The sequence below is a fragment of the Saccopteryx bilineata genome, chromosome 6 (assembly GCF_036850765.1).
Source record: "Saccopteryx bilineata isolate mSacBil1 chromosome 6, mSacBil1_pri_phased_curated, whole genome shotgun sequence".
Taxonomy (NCBI): domain Eukaryota; kingdom Metazoa; phylum Chordata; class Mammalia; order Chiroptera; family Emballonuridae; genus Saccopteryx; species Saccopteryx bilineata.
Window position 1 is genome coordinate 33,228,655 of NC_089495.1, and position 23,328 is coordinate 33,251,982.

The 23,328-nt window shown below is 40.1% G+C and overlaps 1 protein-coding gene across 3 annotated transcripts in view; it reads right to left on the bottom strand.

The window, feature by feature from the left end:
- Positions 1-12,835: 12,835 nt before the first annotated feature.
- KAT6A (lysine acetyltransferase 6A) overlaps positions 12,836-23,328 on the bottom strand; it is a 134,290-nt gene continuing 123,797 nt past the window's right edge. For all 3 annotated transcript variants that reach the window (XM_066237413.1, XM_066237411.1, XM_066237412.1), the window contains 2 exons: positions 20,286-20,601; positions 12,836-17,414 (listed from right to left, as the gene is read on the bottom strand). In XM_066237413.1, coding sequence (XP_066093510.1) covers positions 14,716-17,414; positions 20,286-20,601 — 3,015 coding nt within the window. In that variant the 3' untranslated portion in view covers positions 12,836-14,715. The remainder of the gene's footprint in view (positions 17,415-20,285; positions 20,602-23,328) is intronic.

Sequence of the window (23,328 nt, forward strand, 5' to 3'; positions counted from 1 at the left end):
GTGAGTGTGGCCTCTGAGACTCAGATGTGGTCTTCCCACAGTCTGGACAGTTTCTACCGAATCTACCATGGGGCGGAAGCACTAGTCATAATCTTGGGAGCATGGCGGGGAGGAAGCTCTGGCCTCAACACCAGAAAACTGAGTCACTGACTCACCCCCTGCTTCCTAGTTTACTTCTCAGAATGGCCCAGTCTCCATAGGGTGGGGCAGGAGAAACTCCTGAGGGTGGCGTGGTTGCTTTCACCCAGGCTGCTGCTCTACCAAAAGGGACTGCTCTACTTAAGAAAGATGGCAACTGTAATATTGAAAAACAACTCATCTCAGGAGTTCCAGTGGCCGTCCCCCACAGTGTTTCTCCCTAGGCCACCAACTTCACACTCTCGTCACGCAACTCCAGTCCTCTCAGCCCTCCCTCCACCAGAGCCCCAGGTAAGTGGCTGTGAATGAGATTTTCTGCACTGGCCCTTTAAGACAGAGCCTGAGTCTCTGAGAGCTCCAGCTCTTTCTCACAGGCAGAAACCTTGGCTCTTTTCACCACCAAATGCTGTGAGGGCACCTCTTCTAGGCTCTGGTGCTCTAGGCTGGGGCACAGACCTAGGGTTTAGGACTTTCCCTTCTCAGGGTGAACCTCCCCGTGGTGAGAGTCCCCTCAGACCCTCTGTTGTCATTTGCTCTTGGGAGAGGGGCAACCCTTTTCACATCTCTGCCCTTTCTACCAGTCTCAGTGTAGCTTTTCCTGTGATCCTTGGTTATAGCCTACTCTTCATTTAGTCCAAAGTTGGTTTGTCAAGATGGTTGTTCTTAAATTTTGTTGTAATCCAATTTGCTTCTGGGAGGTGGCAGTTGAAATGTCCGCCTGCTCTACTGCCATCATGAAATCCCCATAATTGCCCAATAATTTAAATGTAGACATCTATAGAAATATTTAGGCCCTGGCCAGTTGGCTCAGTGGTAGAGCACCAGCCTGGCATGTGGAAGTCCTGGGTTCAATTCCCAGTCAGGGCACACAAAAGTGACCATCTGCTTCTCCATACCTCCCTTCTCTCTCTCTCTCCTCTTCCCACAGCCATGGCTCAATTGATTCAAGTGAGATGGCCTCTGGTGCTGAGGATGGCTCTGTGGCCTCTGCCTCAGGCCCCAAAAATAGCTTGGTTGCTGAGCAATGGAGCAATACCCAAAATGGTGTTGAGAGTATCATCCTATAGGGGGTTTGCCAGATGTATTCCAAAAGGAAAGAAAGAAAGAAAGAAAGAAAGAAAGAAAGAAAGAAAGAAAGAGGGAGGGAGGGAGGGAGAGAGAGAGAGAGAGAGAGAGAGAGAGAGAGAGAGAGAGAAAGAAAGAAAAAAAGGAAGAAAGAAAGAAAGGGAAAATATTACAACATGAAGAGTTTAAAAGGCATCTATATGCAAGCTGTTAAACTGTAAGTATTTTGTTTAACTTTAAATGTAGGTTAGGTTTGGTTTCTAATTGAGCAAAAGTTAAAAGACACTTCAGGGTAAACAGGCAGCCTGAGTAAAGAAAGAAGTCAAGGCCAGGGAAGATGAAAGTGTGGGGAGCAAGCCATCACCTTGAAGACATTTCAGAAGAAAGGAAGTAGGAAGCCAAATAGGACAGAAGAAAGAAATGAACAAGAAAAGAAAGTGAGAAGCAGCAGAATAAAAGCAGGCTAGGGAGATTTAGGGCCACAGAATTTATTATTATTTTTTTTCCTAGGGCCACAGAATTTAAAAGATTTCACAGGCAGAGGTCACTTCATTCCTTCAATTGCTTAGTGAGCATGTCTATTACATAGCCCCACACAGAGAAAATCTAGCCACTGAGCAGGAAAAAATGTAGTAGCCAGAGTAAAAAGTAAAAAAAGTGTTTGAGTTAGCCTACAAGCATAATGGAAACATGTCCATACAATAGAAAACTGTGTAGCCTTTAAACAGAAATAAAATGAAAAATGAAATAAAAACAATAAGGCAATCCCCATATTCATCATGCACAGACTGATACTGAACCCAGCTTCTGCTGCCTGCTGCTCAAAAGCCAATAATTGTGAGACAAGGGCTGGTGGAAGGAAAGCAGGTGTATTGAAGAGTCAGCAGCTTGAAAAGATGGTGGACTCACATCGCTAAAACCGTGTGTGTGTGTGCGCGCGCGCGTGTGCGTGTGTGTGATAGAGACAGAGAGAGGGACAGATAGGGACAGACAGACAAGAAGCAAGAGAAATGAAAAGCATCAATTCTTTGTTGCAGCTCCTTAGTTGTTCATTGACTACTTTCTCATATGTGCCTTGACCAGGGGGCTACAGCAGAGCGAGTGACCCCTTGCTCAAGCCAGCACCTTGGGCTCAAGTTAGTGACATTGGGCTTCAAGACAGTGACCCTGCACTCAAGCTGGTGACTCCAAGCTCAAGCCGACGACCTCAGGGTATTGAACCTGGGTCCTCTGCATCCCCAGTCCAATGCTTTGTCCATTGCGCCACTGCCTGGTCAGGCAACTAAAACCATCTTAACAATTGGACATGGGCAGAAGTTTTTATAAGGCGAAAGAAAGAAGAAAAAAAACAGAACAAAGGAATTAAAAGAAGAAGGTTGAGAATTTTCTATTGAGGGGACTATGTGCAAGCCAGTGCAGTCTGTTCAGATAACTGGTCAGCAAATCTCCCAAAGCTGGAATATCTTAATGGTGGAGTCTGGTTCTTTTGAACTTAGTTCCTAGAATTCTTAAGCAAACAGGCTGTTTATCTGTAGTTATCATTTACAAAAATAATATTAAAAGAATGATGGGGTGGGTTATAGAACCTCTCCAAGATGGAGTAAATGATAAAGATAAGATGAAGAATACTGACTGACCAGTGGTAAGCAGTGGATAGAACATCAACTTGGGATGCTGAGGACCTGAGTTTGAAGCCCTGAGGTCACCAGCTTGAGCACACACTCAGCAGCTTGAGAGCAGGCTCCTGGTTTGTGTGTGGGGTTGCTGGCGTGAGTATGGGATCATAGACATGACCCCATGCTCACTGGCTTGAGCCCAAGGTTGCTGGCTTAAAGCCCAAGGTTGCTGGCTTGAGCAAGGAGTCACTCACTCTGTTGTAGTGCCCCCCCCCAACAAGGTACATGTGAGAAAGCAATCAATGAACAATTAAAGTGAATGCTTCTCATCTCTCTCCTTTCCTGTCTGTCTCTCTGTCTCTCTCTCTAAAATTAAAATTAAATTTAAAAATTAAATTAAATTAAATATAAAACTGCTCTAATAAATAAACTTTATTAATAATTTTAAAAGAAAATATCTCCCACTATGACTATAGATTATGTTTCTTATTAGTCTGCTCTTTTTAGCTTTATATTTTGGAATCATGTTAATAAGTGTATATAAATTTAGAATTTCTATATCATACTGCTGAATTAAAACTTTACCATTATTAAATAACTCTCTTGTCTGACTAGGTGGTGGTGCAGTGGATAAGCATTGAACTGGGACACAGAGGACCCAGGTTCAAAACCCGAGGTTGCCAGCTTGAGCGTGGGCTCATCTGGTTTGAGCAAGGCTCACCAGATTGAACCCAAGGTCATTGGCTTGAGCAAGGGGTCACTCGCTCTGCTGTAGCCCCGGTCAAGGCACATATGAGAAAGCAATCAATGAACAACTAAGGTGCTGCAACGAAGAATTGATGCTTCTCATCTCTCTCCCTTCCTGTCTTTCCCTCTCCTTTTGCTTTAAATTCTATTTTGTCTCATATTAATATATAGTAGCCTACTTTGGGTTAGTAATTTCCTGACATATCTTTTTCTACTTTTTTATTTAAAAATTTTGGTATCTTTTTTTTTGCCATTTCTCTTATAAACAGCATATAATAAGATTTTTAATAAAACTATATATATATATATTTTTTAAGATTTTATTCAATTTTTCAGAGAGGAGAGAGAGAGAGAGAGAGAGAGAGAGAGAGAGAGAGAGAGAGAAAGGGAAAGAGAAAGAAGGAGGGAGGAGCAGGAAGCATCAACTCCCATATGTGCCTTGACCAGGCAAGCCAGGGTTTCGAACTGGCAACCTCAGTGTTCCAGGTCGACGCTTTATCCACTGCGCCACCACAGGTCAGGCCTAATAAGATTTTTAGAGTTCTTTTTCTCCTAACATTCTTTGTCTTTTAAATAGAATATTTCATTCATTTAGCAGTAATTTAATTACTGACGTATTTGGGTTTGTCTATTTATTTATTTACTTACTTAACCCATTTGCCTGTGCTTTTTCTCTCCTTTGTTCTATTCTTTGAGATTATTACATTTTAACATCCCATTTCCCCTTTATATTGTTTTGGAAGTTATACACTGCTTGTATTCTTTCTGTGCTTCCCCTGGAAATTAAAATATGCATTCTTAATTTAGCAATAGCTAATATTAATCAAGACAATGTAAAGACATTAAAACACTTTAATTCTATTATGTGTTAGGAACACACAAAGTTGTCATCTTGTATTTTAATTATATATATATACATGTGCGTGTATAATCACTTAAATTTACCCACATATTTTTTAAAATATTGGTTTAGTATTAGAAAAGCAATCAACATTTTGGCCACATTGACAGATTAGAGGAGAAGAAATCATGTGAATTCTTAAGAGATGTAGAAAAGCATTTGATAAAATTCAATATCTATTATGATGAAAATTCTTTAAAAACTAGGAATTGAATGAATCATCCATCTGATTAAGAGTCTGCTGCCTGCACTTACTACTTCAATTCAACATTTTGCTCAAGATCTAACTAGTGCTATACAATCAGAAAAAGAAAAAAGGTATAAAATTTGGAAAGGAAGAAATAAAACTATCATTGTTAGAGATTATATTATAATATAGGTAAGTAATCCAAAAATCTGTAGAGAAATTATTAGCATTATTGAATTTAAAAAGGTTACTAGATATAAGACTAACATACAAAAAAAAATCACTGATATTTCTGTATGTCAGAAATAAAATGAATATAAAAAATTTTAAACATTTTTGTCCCTGGTCAGTCGGCTCAGTGGATAGAACGTCGGCCTGGCAGGCAGACATCCCAGGTTTAATCCCTGCTCAGAGCACACATGAGAAGTAACCATCTGCTTTTCTTCCCCTTCCTCTCTCCTTCTCTCTCTCTTCCCCTCTTGCAGCCAGTGGCTCGATTGGTTCAAGCCAGCGTAAGCCTCAGGCATTAAGGATAGCTCGGTTGATTCGAGCATTGGTCCCAGACGGGGGTTGCCAGGTGGATCCCAGTTGGGGCACATGCAGGAGTCTATTTCCCCTCCTCTTACTTAAAAAAAGTTAACATTTTAATAGTTTCAAAAATAGTAGGCCCTGGCCGGTTGGCTCAACGGTAGAGCGTCGGCCTGGCGTGCGGGGGACCCGGGCTCGATTCCCAGCCAGGGCACATAGGAGAAGCGCCCATTTGCTTCTCCACCCCCCCCTTCCTCTCTGTCTCTCTCTTCCCCTCCTGCAGCCAAGGCTCCATTGGAGCAAAGATGGCCCGGGCGCTGGGGATGGCTCCTTGGCCTTTGCCCCAGGCGCTAGAGTGGCTCTAGTTGCGGCAGAGCGACCCCCCAGAGGGGCAGAGCATCGCCCCCTGGTGGGCAGAGCTTCGCCCCATGGTGGGCGTGCCGGGTGGATCCCGGTCGGCCGCATGCGGGAGTCTGTCTGACTGTCTCTCCCCGTTTCCAGCTTCAGAAAAATACAAAAAAAAAAAAAAAAAAAAGTAAATACCCAAGAAAAAGTCATAAAGTATAGAATCTCTATGCAAACATCAAATTAAAAAATGTTGACAGAAGGCATCATTGATTGTCAATGAATGGGGAGGTCAATACTGTTAAGATGTAATTTTTTGCCAAACTGATTTAAAGGATCAATGGAATCACAATAAAATGTCAACAGGATTTTTTTAGGAATCTAATAAGCTAATTCTAAAAAAATACATTCTACCACTCATGAAGAAGAAAAATAGGAGGACTTATATTACTTAATATCAAGACTTTTTCATAAAACTACAGTAATTAAGACAGGATAAATATACAAATCAATAAACCAGAATAAATAGTCCAGAGCGAGACCTATGCAGAAAGGAATACTTGATGTAGAGCAGTGGAGAAAAAATAAGTGATGTTAGGACTGTATGGAAAGAAAAAGAAACTGGTCCCCTGACTCCTGCTAGGAACAAAATTCCAGATATATTAAAAACTATGTAGCAAAACAATGAAGCTGTTACAAATGGTTTTACAGAGAATGCTATTATAATTTCAGGGTAGAAAAAGACTTCTTAATCCAGGCAGGAAAGGCACTACCCATAAAGGAAAGTATTGAACTGGGTAACATTAAGAATTCTGTTCACCAAAGGCACCGTTAAGAAAGCAAAAGGGCAAGTTACAGAATGAGAGAAGATATGTATAATAAATGTAACTGAGAGAAGACTCCTCCAGAATGTATAAAGTACTCCTACAAAGCAATAAGAAAAAAATAGTAATACAGACAAAAGATTTGAACACTTTACAAAATTGGAATTTCAAATAGCCAATAAACATATGAAAGGTGCTCAAACCCATTGTTAATCAGAAAAATGCAAAATATAACCACAAGGAGTTTCCACAACATATTCACAGGATTGACAAAAATTAAAATGATTGAAAATACCAAATATTGAAGAGAATGTATAATAACAGAAACTCTCATATACTGCTGGCATGAGAAAAAAAAAGTGGTATGGTTACTTTTGAAATGCTTTGGCACTATCTAGAACAGTTGAAGTTACACCTCCCCTATCACCCAGCAAATCTCTTTCCAGGAATCTGCTAAGAAAATGTCTGCTAATGTGCACAGAAGACCTACACAGGATTAAATATAGCAGTATCGTTGTAGCAAACCAAATTGGAAACAGCCTAAATCTATGTCAACTTTAGAATGTATAAATATATTATAGTATAGTCCTATAACAGAATGGTTTTTTTTTTTGTGAGAGAGAGAGGGAGGGAGGGAGGAAGGGAAAAAGAGAAGCATCAACTTGTAGTTGTAGCACTTTAGTTGTTCACTGTCTGCTTCTCATACTTGCCTTGATGGGGGGGACAGATGGTTGCTCCAGCCAAGCCAATGACCCCTTGCTCAAGCCAGTGACCTTGGGTTCAAGCAAGTGATCATGTGCTTCAAGCCAGCGACCATGGGGTCATATTGATGATCCCACACTCAAGCTGGTGACCCTGAGCTCAAGTTGGTGAGCTTGTGCTCAAACCAAGTGAGCCTGTGGTCAAGCTGGTGACCCTGTGGTTTCAAACCTGGGACCTCAGCATCCTAGGTCAACGTTCTATCCACTGTGCCACCACCAGTCAGGTGGTCCTATAAAAGAATATTATACAGCATGAAAATAAATGAACTATAGGAAAGGCAACATAATGAGCAAATCTCACATCAGGTTGAAGGAAGCAAGAGGCAAAACAAATGATTCCATTTCTAAAAGTTCAAATCCAGAAAAATTGAAACTCTGGTGTTTAAGAATGCACACCTAGGTAGTAAAACATTTTTTAAAAACCAAAGAAAGTATTTACCACATAAGTCGGGTGATAATCTTTAGTTGGGAGAGAAGATAGTGATTAGAAAGGGCTTACACAGTCAGGATGGAGGATTTCTAGGCTGCTGTTTTATTTTTTAAACTGATTGATTTTTTTACGGAGATATTAACTTTGTACAGGTTCATTAAGCTGTACATGTTTTGTGTACTCTGTATGTACTCTATTTTCACAATAAAAAAGGGCATAATAAAAGATGTCCCCCTTCTTCTCTGGGCGTGTTCACATCTTCTCATGATGCCTGGACCTGCAGAGCGAGGCAGCTTGGGCAGGAGCCAGCTGAAGACAGCTGTACTCCAAGGAAGAGGGAGCAGCTTGACAAGAGATGTTCCACAGGCTGGGAACCCTAATGAAATAACTGAAGAGAGAGGCTGTGGTGGCTGGTTTGGGTTTATTTTGCTTTGTAATTTTTAACGGAATTATTTCCTTGGCTCTCTAAAGTTGTTCTTGCAACAATCCATATAACTCAGTTTTCAGATTACAGCTTTCAATCAAGAACCCCTTGGGAATGTCTAGTTAGGAGTTCTAGTCAATTCTAGTTATTTTCCTTAAACAAAAGTAATATATTCTACTTTGCAAGAGGTCCTTGCCTTTTAGTAAAGCCAGCAATGTCTTCTAATCAATATATAACTGTTTTCATTTTCTCTGTAAAACTATGATCAAATTCAATCATTTTGACATAATTGACTATACGACTGCTTTTCTTAACCTTCTTTTAAAGAGAAATTTAGGCCCTGGCCGGTTGGCTCAGTGGTAGAGTGTCGGCCTGGCGTGCAGAAGTCCCGGGTTCGATTCCCGGACAGGGCACACAGGAGAAGCGCCCATCTGTTTCTCCACCCCTCCCTCTCTCCTTCCTGTCTCTCTTTTCCCCTCCCACAGCCGAGGCTCCATTGGAGCAAAGATGGCCCGGGCGCTGGGGATGGCTCCTTGGCCTCTGTCTCAGGCGCTAGAGTGGCTCTGGTGGCAACAGAGCGATGCCCCAGAGGGGCAGAGCATCACCCCCTGGTAGGCAGAGCCGGGTGGATCCCGGTCGGGCGTATGTGGGAGTCTGTCTGACTGTCTCTCCCCGTTTCCAGCTTCAGAAAAAAAATACAAAAATAAATAAATAAATAAAATAAAAAGAAATTTAAATTGCCTGACCTGTGGTGGCGTGTGGATAAAGCATTGACCTGGAATGCTGCAGCCACCGGTTCAAAACCCCAGGTTTGCTCTGTCAAGATACATACGAGAAGCAGCTGTTTTTAAGTTGATGCTTCCTGTTCCCCTCTGAGTTTCTCTCTCTCAAATCAATAAATAAAATCTTAAAAATAAAAATATATTTAAATCAACCATTCAATTTTTAAAAATGTAATACATCAGTTCAACAATTAGAACTTCTTGCCTGACCAGGCAGTGATGCTGTAGATAGAGCATCAGACTGTGATGCAGAGGACCCAGGTTCAAAACCCCAAGGTCACTGGGTTGAGTGCGAGTTCATCTGGCTTGCGTGTGGGCTCACTGGCTTGAGTACGGGGTTACTGTCTTGAGTGTGGGATCATAGACATGACCCCAAAGCTGCTGGCTTGAGCCCAAGGTCGCTGGCATAAGGGGTCACTCTGCTCTGCTGTAGCCCCCCAGTCAAGGCACATATGAGAAAGCACTAAGGTGCCACAACAAAGTATTTATGCTTGTCATCTTTCTCTCCCTTCCTGTCTGTCTCTCTTACACACACACAAAAGAACTTCTTTGTACATGGGTCATAGCAAAGAAATTTTATATATGAATGTTTTTCTTTACTTTGTTCACAAGAGACTTAGGATACCAATTAAAATGTTTATTTAAATTTTTTCAAAAATATAAGATTCTGGAGCCCAAAAAGCTCTGTTAAAGCCAATTTAAATAACTTGAGAGGTAATCTGAATGGCTTGTGTCTCCTAACATTAACCAAATGTCAATTTTTCAATGCATATTCATAGAAATCCCAATGATCTACTCTAGCACTCGAGTTCTATACTTTAAGCACAGGCAGTTAGCTTGCCTCCTCAGTTCATCTGCTTGTCTGTGCGTGCTCATCTTGTGCATCTATAACTAAAAATGGTTAGTTAAAAATGAACACATCATCCCAGAGAACATTTAATATTGTTTTGAATGTTGCTTAAATGTGGCTTTCAGAAATATCTATTTAGTAGAGTTAAATGTTAGAACATTTTTTTCTTGCTAACAGGAATATATCTCACACTCAAAAAGTTTATTCATAAGTTGCTGGAAAACAGCCTGACCAGGCAATGGCACAGTGGATAGAGCATTGGCCTGGGACATCTGAGAACCCAGGGTCGAAACCCCGAGGTTGCCAGCTTGAGAGCAAGCTTACTCGGTTGAGCACAGGCTCACCAGCTTGAGCGTGGGATCACAGACATGACCCCAAAGTTGCTGGCTTGAGCCCAAGGTTGCTGGCTTGAGCAAGAGGTCCCTGGCTTAGTTGGGAGTCCACTCATCAAGGCACATATGAGAAAGCAATCAATGAACTAAGGTGCTACAACTATGAGTTAGTGCTTCTTATCTCTCTCCCTTTCTGTCTGTCCCTTTCTTTCTCTTCCCCTAGCTAAAAAAAAAAAAAAAAGTTGCTGGAAAACAATTCCCTGCATCATGCTTTAAAAGACCTCAAAAAACCAAAATCCATCATACTCAAGGGCTTTCCTTATTTCAAGCAAAAATTACACCTACCTGCCACTTTTGAGGTTTTATGTAATCTGTATATCAATATTTAGGCTCCTATTGATATAGCAAGGAATCTCAATTAAGTTAAATTTGTGGCTGTCACTCTGGAAAGAAAATCTATGGGACTGTGCTGCATTATGTAACCACACCAACTTACATAACAAACCCATCCTAGCCCTTAACAGGGGTTTATTAAGAAATGAGTTGGGTTTTGTTCTGGGGATTGTTGGCTTTTAATTGAATGGCCATGCTCAAGAATTCCAGACATTAGCTAACATTAAAAAAAAAAAAAAAAAAAAGGTTACTCTACATGGTCTTGAGTTCACTTGCAGAATCGTGTTGCTTGCCTTTTTAGATTTCTTTAAAGTCACATCCAGGATATGGTGCTCTTCCCTCCCTCACACACTTGTCATAACCCTGCTTACTCTATTCTGCCAACAAGGACAGTTCTTTTCTTTTCACTATGCCTTTCCATTATCATCATCGACCCATATCTTGTACATTCTGAAAAGACAAGAGGAAAGACAAAAACCACCACACACTGCCCAGATGGGAACAGGCAGAACCTTAAGAGCCAGAATTGACCAGACAGACTCTGGCTTTCAGTGAATGCACACTTGCCATCACGCTACACAGAAAGCCATGTTCAGATAGACCTTGTAGGAATATGATTCCTGCCAACCTAGTTACTAATGCATGGCAAGTCTCAGCGATTTACACATTCATCAAGCATATTACCACTTTCTCCCACACCATCTTCTGATCCGAGTGAGAAAGCCAGAGGGTGGACAATAAAGAAATGAGAGCTCCTCTACTCACTGCAGAGTTGGCTATAAATGGAATATTATTCAAATCATATTTTAAATGTAATAATATAAATATAGTGGGGATGTTAACACTTAGAAGAAACCTAATGAATATAATATATTCTTTGGTCATATTATCTCCTTTGTAGAAAAGCCAAAATTGCTGTCTGTTGAATTCACTTAAACAGGTAATGTGCAGTAGCAAAGGTAAGTGTGTTTGAGACAACCCACTGATGAGTGCCTAGTACCATGACAGAGTCTTGGGTCCAAACAATGGTTACTTACGCCAGCAAAGAGATCAAGAGAGACAGACCATTTCCTCTCTGGATGACAGCTTTACGCCCTACAACTTGAAAGGCATGAGGTTTAGAACAAATGTCTGCTATAGATATTATTTATGTACACTTCCCAAATTAGTGTGAAAGAGCAGCAGATAGTTTGTAGATTACTAATACTTGTACCCGCTTCACCTCTCTACCCCAAGTAGCTGTCAGCTTTCCTAAGTTAAATCCAATTTTCTGGGAGTTTGTCTTATATCCAAAATTCTAAATGATAAGAGGCAAGTACAGTAAGTCAGAAAAGATCTTCAATATTCAGGACCTTGATTTGTGGCAAAATTTCCTAGATTACATGATCAGCTACTTGTCAATGCAGTTGTATTTCCTTTCTATGGTTGGGTGAATCACAGTCCTTCACAAAGTTTTTAAATGAATTTGCCTAAAAAAATCCAAAATGAGCTTATAATATCATTTTTTTTTTTTTGGAAAAGAAAAAACAATCTGTATTGTTGGCATTTAAACACATGTATATATTTGAAAACTGAATTTCAAGGCAAAGGTTATGAACTCAAACTTGCTATATAAAGAAGAACATGAAAATACTCTGTCTGTAGAAAAAGAATTAGTTTGAAATATTTCAGAGAAAAACTCCACATGCAAGACAGACATCCAAAATGGCTCAACATAATTTATTTTTTATGTTAAAATGTACAGAGTTCTTTTGAAAGTACTTGCTAGAAAGGGGGAAAAAAAAGTGATATTACATACAAGGAGAGGAAGGGAGACCAACTGGCCCAGGAGCGCATGACATGGAGAAATACAAAGGCATCTAGGCACCCCTTCCCCTTAGCTTACAAGTCACCATGAACAAAGTACAAAGAGGTTACAAAACAGGAAAAGCAAATATAAACAGACAGGAATAGACTTAGTTAGCTTCATTTGTACATGCGGCTTTTAGAGGCATCTGGAGCTCTATTCACACACTCTAGAGATCTCTTTAAAGAGAATTTTTATCTTTCTTAAAATAGTTTTTAATATTCTACAACAAAGATAAAAAATTTTAAAGATGGAATGAAATGAAAAAGCTCTTATTTTAAAAGGCATCAAAGTCACTAACAGTGAGTTTTTAAATTTCTTTTTTTAGAAGATTACCCAAGTTATTTTGCTAAAAATACATTTTTTTTTAAAACAGAAGTGAAAAAATGACAGGTACCAATATTACTGTGTTGGATAATTTCTTTTATAATATAGAAAAGAACATTTTCTCTACAATAGTTCTACAGTCACAAAAAGGCTTGTGGAAAAAGGGAGCTGCCCGATTGAATTATTTTTTTTAAAGAAAGAAACAAAACCAAACACAACCGCAAACCAACAGAAACTGAATTCACGGCCCTCATTTCAATAGCTTCTCCTACTGCCTTGGCCCACCCTCCTCCCAATATACTTCCCTCCCGACCCACCCCACCCCCACCCCAACCAGGAAGCAATGACATAGCTGAAGATGTAGGGAGAGGGCAGCACAGTGCACTTTCTACATAAATGACTGAGAACTGGAATAGTATATACAGAGAAACTGGGTCCTATGCAGCCTTGCACATGCTCAGAATTGACAGCGGTTAAGATGTGTTCTGCCTTTTTCTACCTAACACATTTAATTGAGGAAGTCAATTAAAGTATATTAAAAAAAAAAACCCCAACAAACCTGTGCATTTGAAAAAATTTGCCTAATTAGTACTTCAAAAATTTATCTATATAAAATGTACAAATAAAGGAGTATTTAACGCTTACAGACATTTCTTAAGCAGTACTTCCCCTTTTTGGATATTTGACTGCACATACCAAGTGGTATAATAGTTTCCATCTTCTAATGATGGAGTATATATATATATATAAAAAAATTTTTTTTAGCTATCCCTGGAGCAAGTAACAGGAAGAGAATGGGCAAACTGGCTGCACACGAGAAGAAAATGAAACTGGAACAACATAGGAGCCTGCTAAAACCCTGCTGTCCAGATTTGCCCTACTATTGCTGGTGGTTGATTTATCCCTCTTCCTTTTAGCCACTCACAGGTGAGCAGCTGCTGCACTGATTCACGGGGGACGAACTCGGGATCTCAAAAGACAAATGAAGACTAGAGGTATGTATCATTTAAGTAGCTATAAAACTCACACCATGATCTCCCTTACGACACACATTCTGTGTCATCTCTTCCAACATAAACAGTGTCAAAGGTTTGTCAGCTATTTTCAAATCACTGAAATGTACAGTCATCTACCAACACTGTTAAGAATGTTAAGAGGCTAATCACTGAGAACTACTGTTTGAGTTTAATCAGAGTCAAAGGCTCAAGAATCAAGACCCTTAGCATCTCAAAGTACATACTAAAAACAAGAGGCTGTGTGGAATATGGGTATTATGGCTGATTCACCAAGTGGTGAAAAACAAGAGGTTAATTTCCTCTTTTTGATTGTTAACTGACCATCTCTATTCCTCCAAAGCTAAATTAGGATTGCAAACAGCTTTCCTCTGAGATTCTGCTGTTAATTGAGACTTACAGTATTTTTGTGTCTCTGAGTGCTGAGTGTGAATAGTAAAAAAAATTATATTACACTTGATTTAAGAAAGACAAACATTTCAATGAAGTCTATCTATAAAGAAACATTCTTGGGGAAAGGTTTCAAGAGGGTGTGTGTGTGTGTGTGTGTGTGTGTGTGTGTGTGTAGGGAGTGGAGGGGATTTTAAAAGGAGAAGCATTTTCCTGCTTCACTTTATTAATAATAATAATAATAATATTAACAATAATAATAAGTTTAAGGAGCTTGGGTTGTTCTCCATGTCCCCGCCCGAGTCTCCCGTAAGTGCCTCCTGCTGGAATGAAGTAGGAAATGAAAGGTTGGGTTTGGAGGAGAGGGTCTGGTTAACCCTCGAGATGTATATATAACATTTAAAAATGACAACACTGGGAGCTGCAAACAGTGAGGGGAAACATACATCTTCAAATAAAATAAAGATATTTCACTTTTACACAAATTCTGTCCATGTGGTGTGTAAAGAAAGTAAGGCTCTTTTTAATTATGAAAAGATTTTTGTGCATGTTTCCCCTATCCCCAAATCCATTTTTAGATGAGTTCTATTGTAAAATGTTCAAGATTATGAAGAAAACCAAAACCCAGAACAAAATGAACCCCCAAAAAAGAGAAGACCAGTTTTTTCTAAAAAATAAAATAAACCAAAGAAAAATTCCTCTAAATCTACAGCAATATTTTAACTGGAAAAAAAGGTCCATTTTTCTCTGGTTTGTCAGTATAAAAGGTTCCTTTATTTATATATATTTAAGTTTTTAATTGCAAGTTCATCTTGCTCATCTTCTCATGTAAGGTCCATTGAGTGACTGCTTGGGCACACCAGCAGCATTCATGTAGCTGTGATGGGAGGGGCCAGTGTACATCATGTTTCCATGAGGGTTTGGCTGCATAGGCTGCTGGGTATAGGCCTGGCTTCCCATCATCCCCATCTGCATCTGCATAGGATACTGTGCTGTCTGGTTCATGTAGGCAGGGTTACTATGGTAACTGCTGTTCATCATGGGCTGTGTCATTCGATAGCTGTTCATGGCATTCAAGGTGTTCATATTCATGGAATTGACATTATAGGCAGGGGTTGGCATTAAATTAACCCCCATGTTCATGCCACGCTGAACAGCTAATGCACGAGGGCCAGCCTGCATGGCAACCGCTGGCGGGCTGCGGCCATACAACTGCTGCTGGTGAGCAGCCGCAGAGGGCAGTGGTGCGGATTTGGAGCGGATGGAAATGTGCCCCTTGACTGGCATTTGCCCTTGCAACCTCTGAGTGTGAGGAATGCCAATGTTGGTAGCAGACATGTTGCACTGTAGCAGAGGTGACGTGAGGTTCATGGTGGTGGATGCCAAGTTTGGGGGCGGCGTCATGGTGGCTTGTGCTTGAGGGGTCCCAGCTAATGGGTGAGATGGAGCTAGCTGAGCCAGTCCTGTGTTAGACAAAGAAACACTGGTTGCATAGGAAGTCACAGCAGGAGAATGGCTATAAGGCATGGCATGGGGGTCCATAATGGTGTTAGTCAGCTGCTGCAACTTGGCTAAACTGAAGGTGGCCGACGGCTGAGAGTAGCTGCCGGCTCCGAAATCCCCTGGGATCCTCTCATAGATACTGATGTTGCCAGTGCTTCCAGATTCTGGTATCTCCATGATCATCGGAGCTGGAGTGAAACTGTTATTCATACTACACTGTGACAGGGGCGGCTGCTGTTGAGGGGGGGGTAGAGGCTGAGGCTGCTGGGGCTGAGGTGGTGGCGGCGGCTGCTGTTGTTGCTGCTGCTGCTGCTGCGGTGGCGGCGGCTGCTGCTGGGGCGGTGGAGGCTGAGGTGCTGGTTGCTGCTGTGGCGGCTGCTGCTGCTGTTGTGGTTGCGGCTGCGGCTGCTGCTGCGGTGGTGGCTGCGGCGGCTGCTGGTTACTGGGAGGCCGCTCCACCACACAACTCTGAGGTGACTTGATGTTGCAGTTGGCAGCAGGCTGGACATTGTTCTGCTGCATCATGCTGCAGCTGTTGCCCATGTTTGCCATTTGCTGAGTGACAACGCAACTGTTCTGGGTGAGGCTGCTGGAGGACGATAACCCACCATAGGAACAGCTGCTCTGGGAAGAGTTATTCCCACAAATGCTGCCGCCCATTGTGGAATCGTAGCTGCTAGGGTTCTCATAGTTCTCTGTGGTGCTCTCAATGCTGCCCAGATCACTGAAGCCACTGTCCACCACCTGCTGAGAGTGGTCTGATACGGAAGGCACATCCATCATGGGGCTGGTCTCCATGTTCTGCATAGAGGGTGCGGACAGGGATCCTTGTTCTGGGCTGATCTGCGTGTAACCACTTTCGAGGGCAGGCACATTGGGACTGCTGACTGAACGCACTGACTGGCTGGGATGAGACTGAACAGAAGATATTGGACTGTTATGTCCTGAAGCATGACAGTCTTCAACCATGGACATCTGAGGGTCTTCATCAGCCTGAGTGTAACTCTGCAGGGTCTGACAAGCTGCAAGGGTCTCTTCACAGTCCTGGTAGGCACCCTCGTGCTCATTGCTTTCTTCTTGAGTCAAAGATTGCACTGCTTGCACCGTTTCCAGATCCAGTTCACTATGGGGAATCTCATCTTCCTCTTTTAACTCAATTAGTTCTTCTTTAGAGTTTGAATCTTCTTCATGATCATCCTCAGACCCTGGCATATGCTCTGACACCACAGATGTTTCCTGGGAAGTCTGTTCCTCTTCAGAATCTGGTTCTGTTTCATCTTTACCCTTTATATTCTCCCTACTGCTCTGCATAGTCGAATCTAAAAAAGACTCCTGCCCACCAGGCTCCTCCTTAACATCTTCTCTAACGGGCTGGTCCTCTAGCTCTTTCTTCTTGGTAGATTCTAGATGACCATCATCTTCATCATCTGCATCATGGTCTTCATTCTGATTTGTCTCTGCAGCCACTTCATCCTCCTCCTCTTGTTCCTGTTCTTCCAGTTCTTGCTGCTCTTCCTCAGACTGCCTCTGCTCTTCTGAGACACGGGGCTTCTCTTCTTCCTCCTCTACCTCCGGTTCTTTCAGTTCCATGTCAGGACTGTTGCTGCTATCCTCTGGAGAAGCTGCTCTCACTTCACTGCTGGTTGTATCCTCTTCTTCTCCCTCTTCAACCTCTTCTGCTTCCATATTCATCTGCTCCTCTTCCTTCCTTTCTTCGGTTAAAGGCAAGTCATCTTTTGATTCAACAGTTTCTTCATTCTCTGGAATTTTGAGTTTACGTCCAGGTTTAGGAATGGGGACAATGGGCTCAACAATGCATTCTTGAGTAGAAATGGGTATGATTTCCCGATTCAACTTAAATCCTGGTTTGCGACCAGGTCTTTTCTTCCAGTGGATTGGTTTGCGGCTCTTGCCTTTTGGCCATCCCTTTTTCTTTTTCATAGGTGTGGATGTATCTGGCTCAAGTGGAGAATCCTTCACATCACATTTTCTCAAGACAGGTACTGGAGTGTCTATACAGAGGATAAAAAATAAAAATAGGTCACAAGATCTTCTATGTTCTAGTGCCTTTTTCTGAGACCAGCAAGTACAACAGAAATAATTTCATTAAACCTAACAAACTCTTGATTATCTTCATTTTCAAGTTAAGAATCTAAAGAAGAAACCTATAGTGACATCTACTAAAGTTACAAGGTAAACTGGCAGAACAGTGAAAGAATGCTGGTCGACAATCTGTTACCATCCACTAGTTAAAACCAGATCAAGTTTATCATTGCCAACTGTATGACTTTGGAAAGTTCCTCTAAGATTCACATGTATCATCTATAAAATAGGAGTTTTATAAAGCTACAAATACTAAGCAGTTACTACAACTACTTTAGACAAGTTGCCCTTACTGTGTAAGTTATAAATCAGCTCACTGATTTCTTTTTTCTTTTTCTCTGTTTGCAATTTATATGCTCTCTCTGGTTTTCTTATTTTCCACAAAATCATTACTTCAGGTAATATCATGAGCCAATTACTCTAGCTCATGATTGAGCAATCCTACAAAATAAATGTCAATCAGTGTTGTGCTTATATGGGAACAGCTAGAGGGATTTAGTCCTAGACAAATACTGACCTGAAGAAAAAGCTAAAGCACCAATGGAAATGGTTTATTAGAATAAATTTGTTTTCTGCATTATTTTCTCCCATTAATTTTTCTTTCTAAAAATTATAATAAAATATGCATAGCATTAAAATCACCATCTTAACACTTTTGGTGTGACAAGGAAGTACATTCAAATTTCCCATTTTTTAAAAAATTCCAGTTCTCTTTCTTTCTTTCAATGTTTACTGTATTGATTTGAGAGAGAGAGAGAGAGAGAGAGAGAGGGAGGAAGGGAGAGAGAGATAAGAACTCCGATCTGCCCTTATATGTGCCCTGACTGGGGATTGAACCAGCGGTCTCTGTGCTTTGGGATGATGCTCCAACCAACTAAGGTATCCAGACAGGGCTCTCATTAATTTTTAAAGGGATGAAAACCAAGACAAAAACAGGAATTTTGGGGGAGATAAAAAGATATACTAGTAATAATAACCTGAAAATAGAAAATTTGTCCAACTCAACAGAAATTTAGGATATTATTTTAGTTTACAATGATACAAACTAGAATTTTCTAATGTGTCAAATTAAAAAAAAATTTTTTTAGTTTCCCACTTATTATAATATCTCAAAATATCATGTAATAAAACTCTGGAAAATCATTCCCAATAAAGCAAAGAATTTACTCATCTTATCATTTTATTAAAAGTATTTATTATAGCCTGACCAGGTGGTGGTGCAGTAGATAAAACATTGACCTGGGAGGCTGAGGACACAGGTTCAAAACCCCGAAGTCGCGGGCTTGAGCCCAGGCTCACCAGCTTGAGTGCAGGGCCACCAACTTGAGTGTGGGATCATAAACATGACCCCATGATCACTGGCTTGAGCCCAAAGGTTGCTCTTGAGCAGGGGGTCACTGGCTCAGCTGGAGCCCCCTAGTCAAGGCACATATGAGAAAGTAACCAATGAATAACTAAGGTGACACAACTATGAGGTGATGCTTCTCATCTCTCTCACTTCCTGTCTATCCATTCCTGTCTGTCTCTCTCACTAAAAACAAAACAAAAAAAACCTATTTTGAGGTATTGATATCATTTTTACCAGAAAGTTAGCACTAACTGAGTAAGACACATACAGATATGATTCAGGAATCCTTCAGGAAAGATAAGCAAGTCAAATTTATATGTCTGTCTGATCTATTTAAGAACTGATCTATTTCATCCCTTTAAAAATCTTAGCGTTTATTCATTTAAGAATGTTTATTGACTACTTATATTAAGCACTCAGTATACTACAATTAGAAAAATGGACTAAATCTATAGAATGCACATTCTGGTGAAGTTATTATTTAAAATATCTTTCTGACGCTATGTCTAATTTCACCCACTAACTAAAGTTTCAGATAATGGACAATAAAGGATTAGGCTGAAAAAGAAAACTTTCCTAACAGTAATATATTTTCTGCAGAAATAAAAATACAGTGTGTCTTTAAAGTTATGGTGCACTTTTGACCAGTCACAGGAAAGCAACAAAAGACAATAGAAATGTGAAATCTGCACCAAATAAAAGGAAAACTCTCCCAGTTTCATATCTATTCAGTGCAGTTCGATGTGGGCTCACGCACAGACTTTTTAGGGTTCCTTAGGTAGCTATCCCGTATAGCCTCTACAGACTCGTCACTGACTGATGGCCTACCAGAACGGGGTTTCTCCACCAAACTGCCCCTTTCCTTCAACTGCTTATCCCCCAGTAATGTTATTCCTATGTAGTGGCGCTTCGTTATAAATGTGCCGATATTCACGTTGCACTTTGGTCACAAATTCTAATTTAGCGAGCCACAGAACACACTGAACTTTCCTCTGTACCATCCACATCTCGACTGGCATGGCCGTGGGCTGCTCCGCTGTATACATGGTGTTACATCATCATCTGCGTAGCGTACATGCTGCCACATCAGCCTATAGAAACTGGGAGGGGGTTCCTTTTATTTGGTGCAGATTTCACATTTCTATCGTCTTTTGTTGCTTTCTGTGACCGGTCAAAAGTGCACCATGACTTTACAGACACACTGTAGATGTGAAGGGGAAACTAGAAAAATCACGTTGAAAAAACAGAGGACTAAATGAGGGTGAATACACTTGATACAACTTTTTAGAGATTACCAAATCATCCTCTAGTAGTCTAGTTGATTAGTAGTTGTGTTCATTTTTTGGCCTTTTTATTGAAGGGTGTACAGCTATCACTGCTGTATCTTTAAAGATAATAAAACTACAACAAGCAAAAGTTCTGTAAAACATACCATCAGCATCATCTGACTCCTCGTCGTCGTCATCTTCGTCTTTAGACTTCCTCATTGAAGAAGATCGACACCTGAGAACATCCTGTGAGGACAATCGACGGAAGTATCCTCTAGAGAAAAGGTCATTTTCATCCTCTTCCTCTTCTTCTTCATCAATTTCAAACGTAGGTTCTAATCTTGGCATTGGCCTCTCAGAGTCAGAGTCTTCAAATGGTTCATCTAAGACTTCTGTAGTCTCAGAAATAGTTTCTGTGACCACACTGCTATTGTGGTGTTTGCGCTTTCGGACTCTCCTTCTTCGGTGAAGAATTGGTTTCTATTTAAAAGAGAAATAATTTTATTAACAGTAATGATCACTATCATTTCTGCTAATATGATTAATAGTTCTTAAACCTAATAGAATTAGCACATATAAAATGAGGATGCTGCTTACCAAAAGACATTTTAAATATTATTTCAGAATACCATAATAAAATACTAAACATAATGTATCATAGATACATAGATGTTGGGTAACTGAATATAACTTTGTAAAATAGGCAGACATGCCCGAAAAGTAGATATGATTCCCTTATTAATGGTTCAGTTAAATTAAACACCCTAGGGCCTAGGGTGCTATTTCAATACTAAAATGATACAGAGGCTAGTCCCTTAACTTCTTTTTTTCTAAGGAGAAAATAAAGTACTTTCTATTTGTCTTATTGTTCTACTATGAAGGTCAGCAGAACTATCAGTAAAGCCATATGCCTTTTTCATGAGCTATCCACAGAGTTTTATTGGACATGCAGAAATATGGAGCTGATATGAATTTACTTGATGTCAGTGAAGCATTTCAAAAGTAAAATAAATCTGTTATTGAAATTTGGCACATTAGGCACAATTTTATACAAGGGTTGATTTAACATCTTAAATCACACAATAGCACAAAACAAAGATGATGTACCAAAAATGCTGCAAACCAATTTCCTCATTCTACAGAGGCCAGAAAGGTTATAGGACTTGTTTAAGGCTGCACATTCATCTGTATAAAAATGTTTATAAAATACAATCTTTCACTCCCAGGCAAGTGAATTTCAAGAATGTCAGAAGTACTGTGTACATGATTTCACTGACTGTTATAATATTCCTTTTTAATACAAACAAATAGTTTACTTTTATTTTATAAATAGGCAATACAAGCCTGAGGTGGCAAAGAAATATTCTTCATGGTCACAAAATGAATAGTAGAATTAGGCAAGGTTCACTTTTTCTCCATTTCAAATTCACTAATCCTTCTAGTTGAGAATATAATTTTTGAAATGGGTTAAACATGGCCCACCTCTTTGGAAAAATAAACTGATTCTAGGATTGAGGAATAAATATACAAGTTGAACTTGGAAAATCTTGTAGTACCAGAAAGTAAGAAAGTGCTCAAAACAAAACAAACAGAAAAACTTTGCAATGATGAGGGCGTGTATATTAAAGGAACGCAGGAGCAAAACCGAAAGAGTTCCTAATGACCACAGCTAGAAAAATCTGAGCAACAAATTAAATAAAGTAGTAGTATTGGATTATAACTCAAAATATAAATATTGACAAGTCCATAATGATATAAATAAATGCTTAAATAAATTTAAAAAAATGAGGAGAATAGATAAATACCCCAAGAGAATTCTAATGTGTGAGCTGTGGACAGTGACTTTCTTCCAAAGAGTACAGTAAAGGGGAAAAAGGAGTAACTTTACTGTAGAGAAACTGACAAACACAACTTCTAACCAGGTGATGGAGGTTAATAATAGTAAAATGTCACACTGATAATAAATGACCTTGTATTTGGTGTATAGATATAGATAGTGGATACCCTTTATCTGATGAGGAAGGCACTTTACCTCTGGGTCTTCTTCTCAAAAAGCACATTACCCCATTTTAATATCATGAGGTACAGTCTCAAAACTTTCAAGGTCATCAAAAACAAGAAGTCTGAGAAACTATTACAACCAAGAAGGGCCTAAGAAGATATGACTACTAAATGTAATGTGGTATGCTGAATGGGATCCTGGAACAGAAAAAGGACACGAGGGAAAACTGAGAAAATTTGAATAAAGTATGTATTCTAGTTAATAATGTATCAATTAATTAGTTCATTATTTGTGACAAATGTACCACATCAACCTAAGACATTAAACCTGAACAGGCAGTTGGCATAGTGGATAGAGCATCAGCCTGGAACACTGAGGACACAGGTTCAAAACCACAAGGTCACAGGCTCAAGCACAGGCTCACTGCTTGAGCATGGGGTAACTGGCTTAAGCGTGGGATCATAGACATGACCCCATGATCGCTGGCTTGAGCTCAAAGGTCGCTGGCTTGAGCAGGCGGGTCACTGGCTCAGCTGCAGCAGCACCACCACCATTGGGTCAAGGCACATATGAGAAAGCAATCGATGAACTAAGGTGCCGCAACTATGAGTTGATGCTTCTAATCTTTCTTTCTCTTCCTCTCTGTCTGTCCCTCCATCTCAATCTGTCTCTTTCGCTCACTAAAAAAAACAAAAAAAAAAAACTAAGAGGTTAATAATAGGGGAAACTGGGTATAGGGAATACAGAAACTCTCTGTACTTTCTTTGCAATAATTCCATAAATCTAAAACTGTTCTAAAATTAAGAGCTTTAAAAAAAATAAAAATAAATAGCCCTACCTTTTTTTAAGGGTCTGTTAAGGAAAGGAATGATTTCATTGCCTTGGATGAAAGCTGTCACCCACTATTACAGTGTGGTTCATTCAGAGAGCTGACATACTTCAATCTGGCTGGTTTATGACAATGCTTTACTTCACAGCCTGGGATATTTTTAGTATACAATGTAACAGAATTCACTATCATCATCATACAGAATTTATTAACAAACTGGCTCTCATTCAAACTTTGCATGATAATGCAAATGTATAGCTTAGAAAATATTTTTGAGGCAAGGTGAAGTCAAATTACTGGAGAAGTGAAGAGGACAGATAGGAGGGACATCAGAGTGCAGGGAATCCTGTACCACGCACGACTATATGAATGGCTC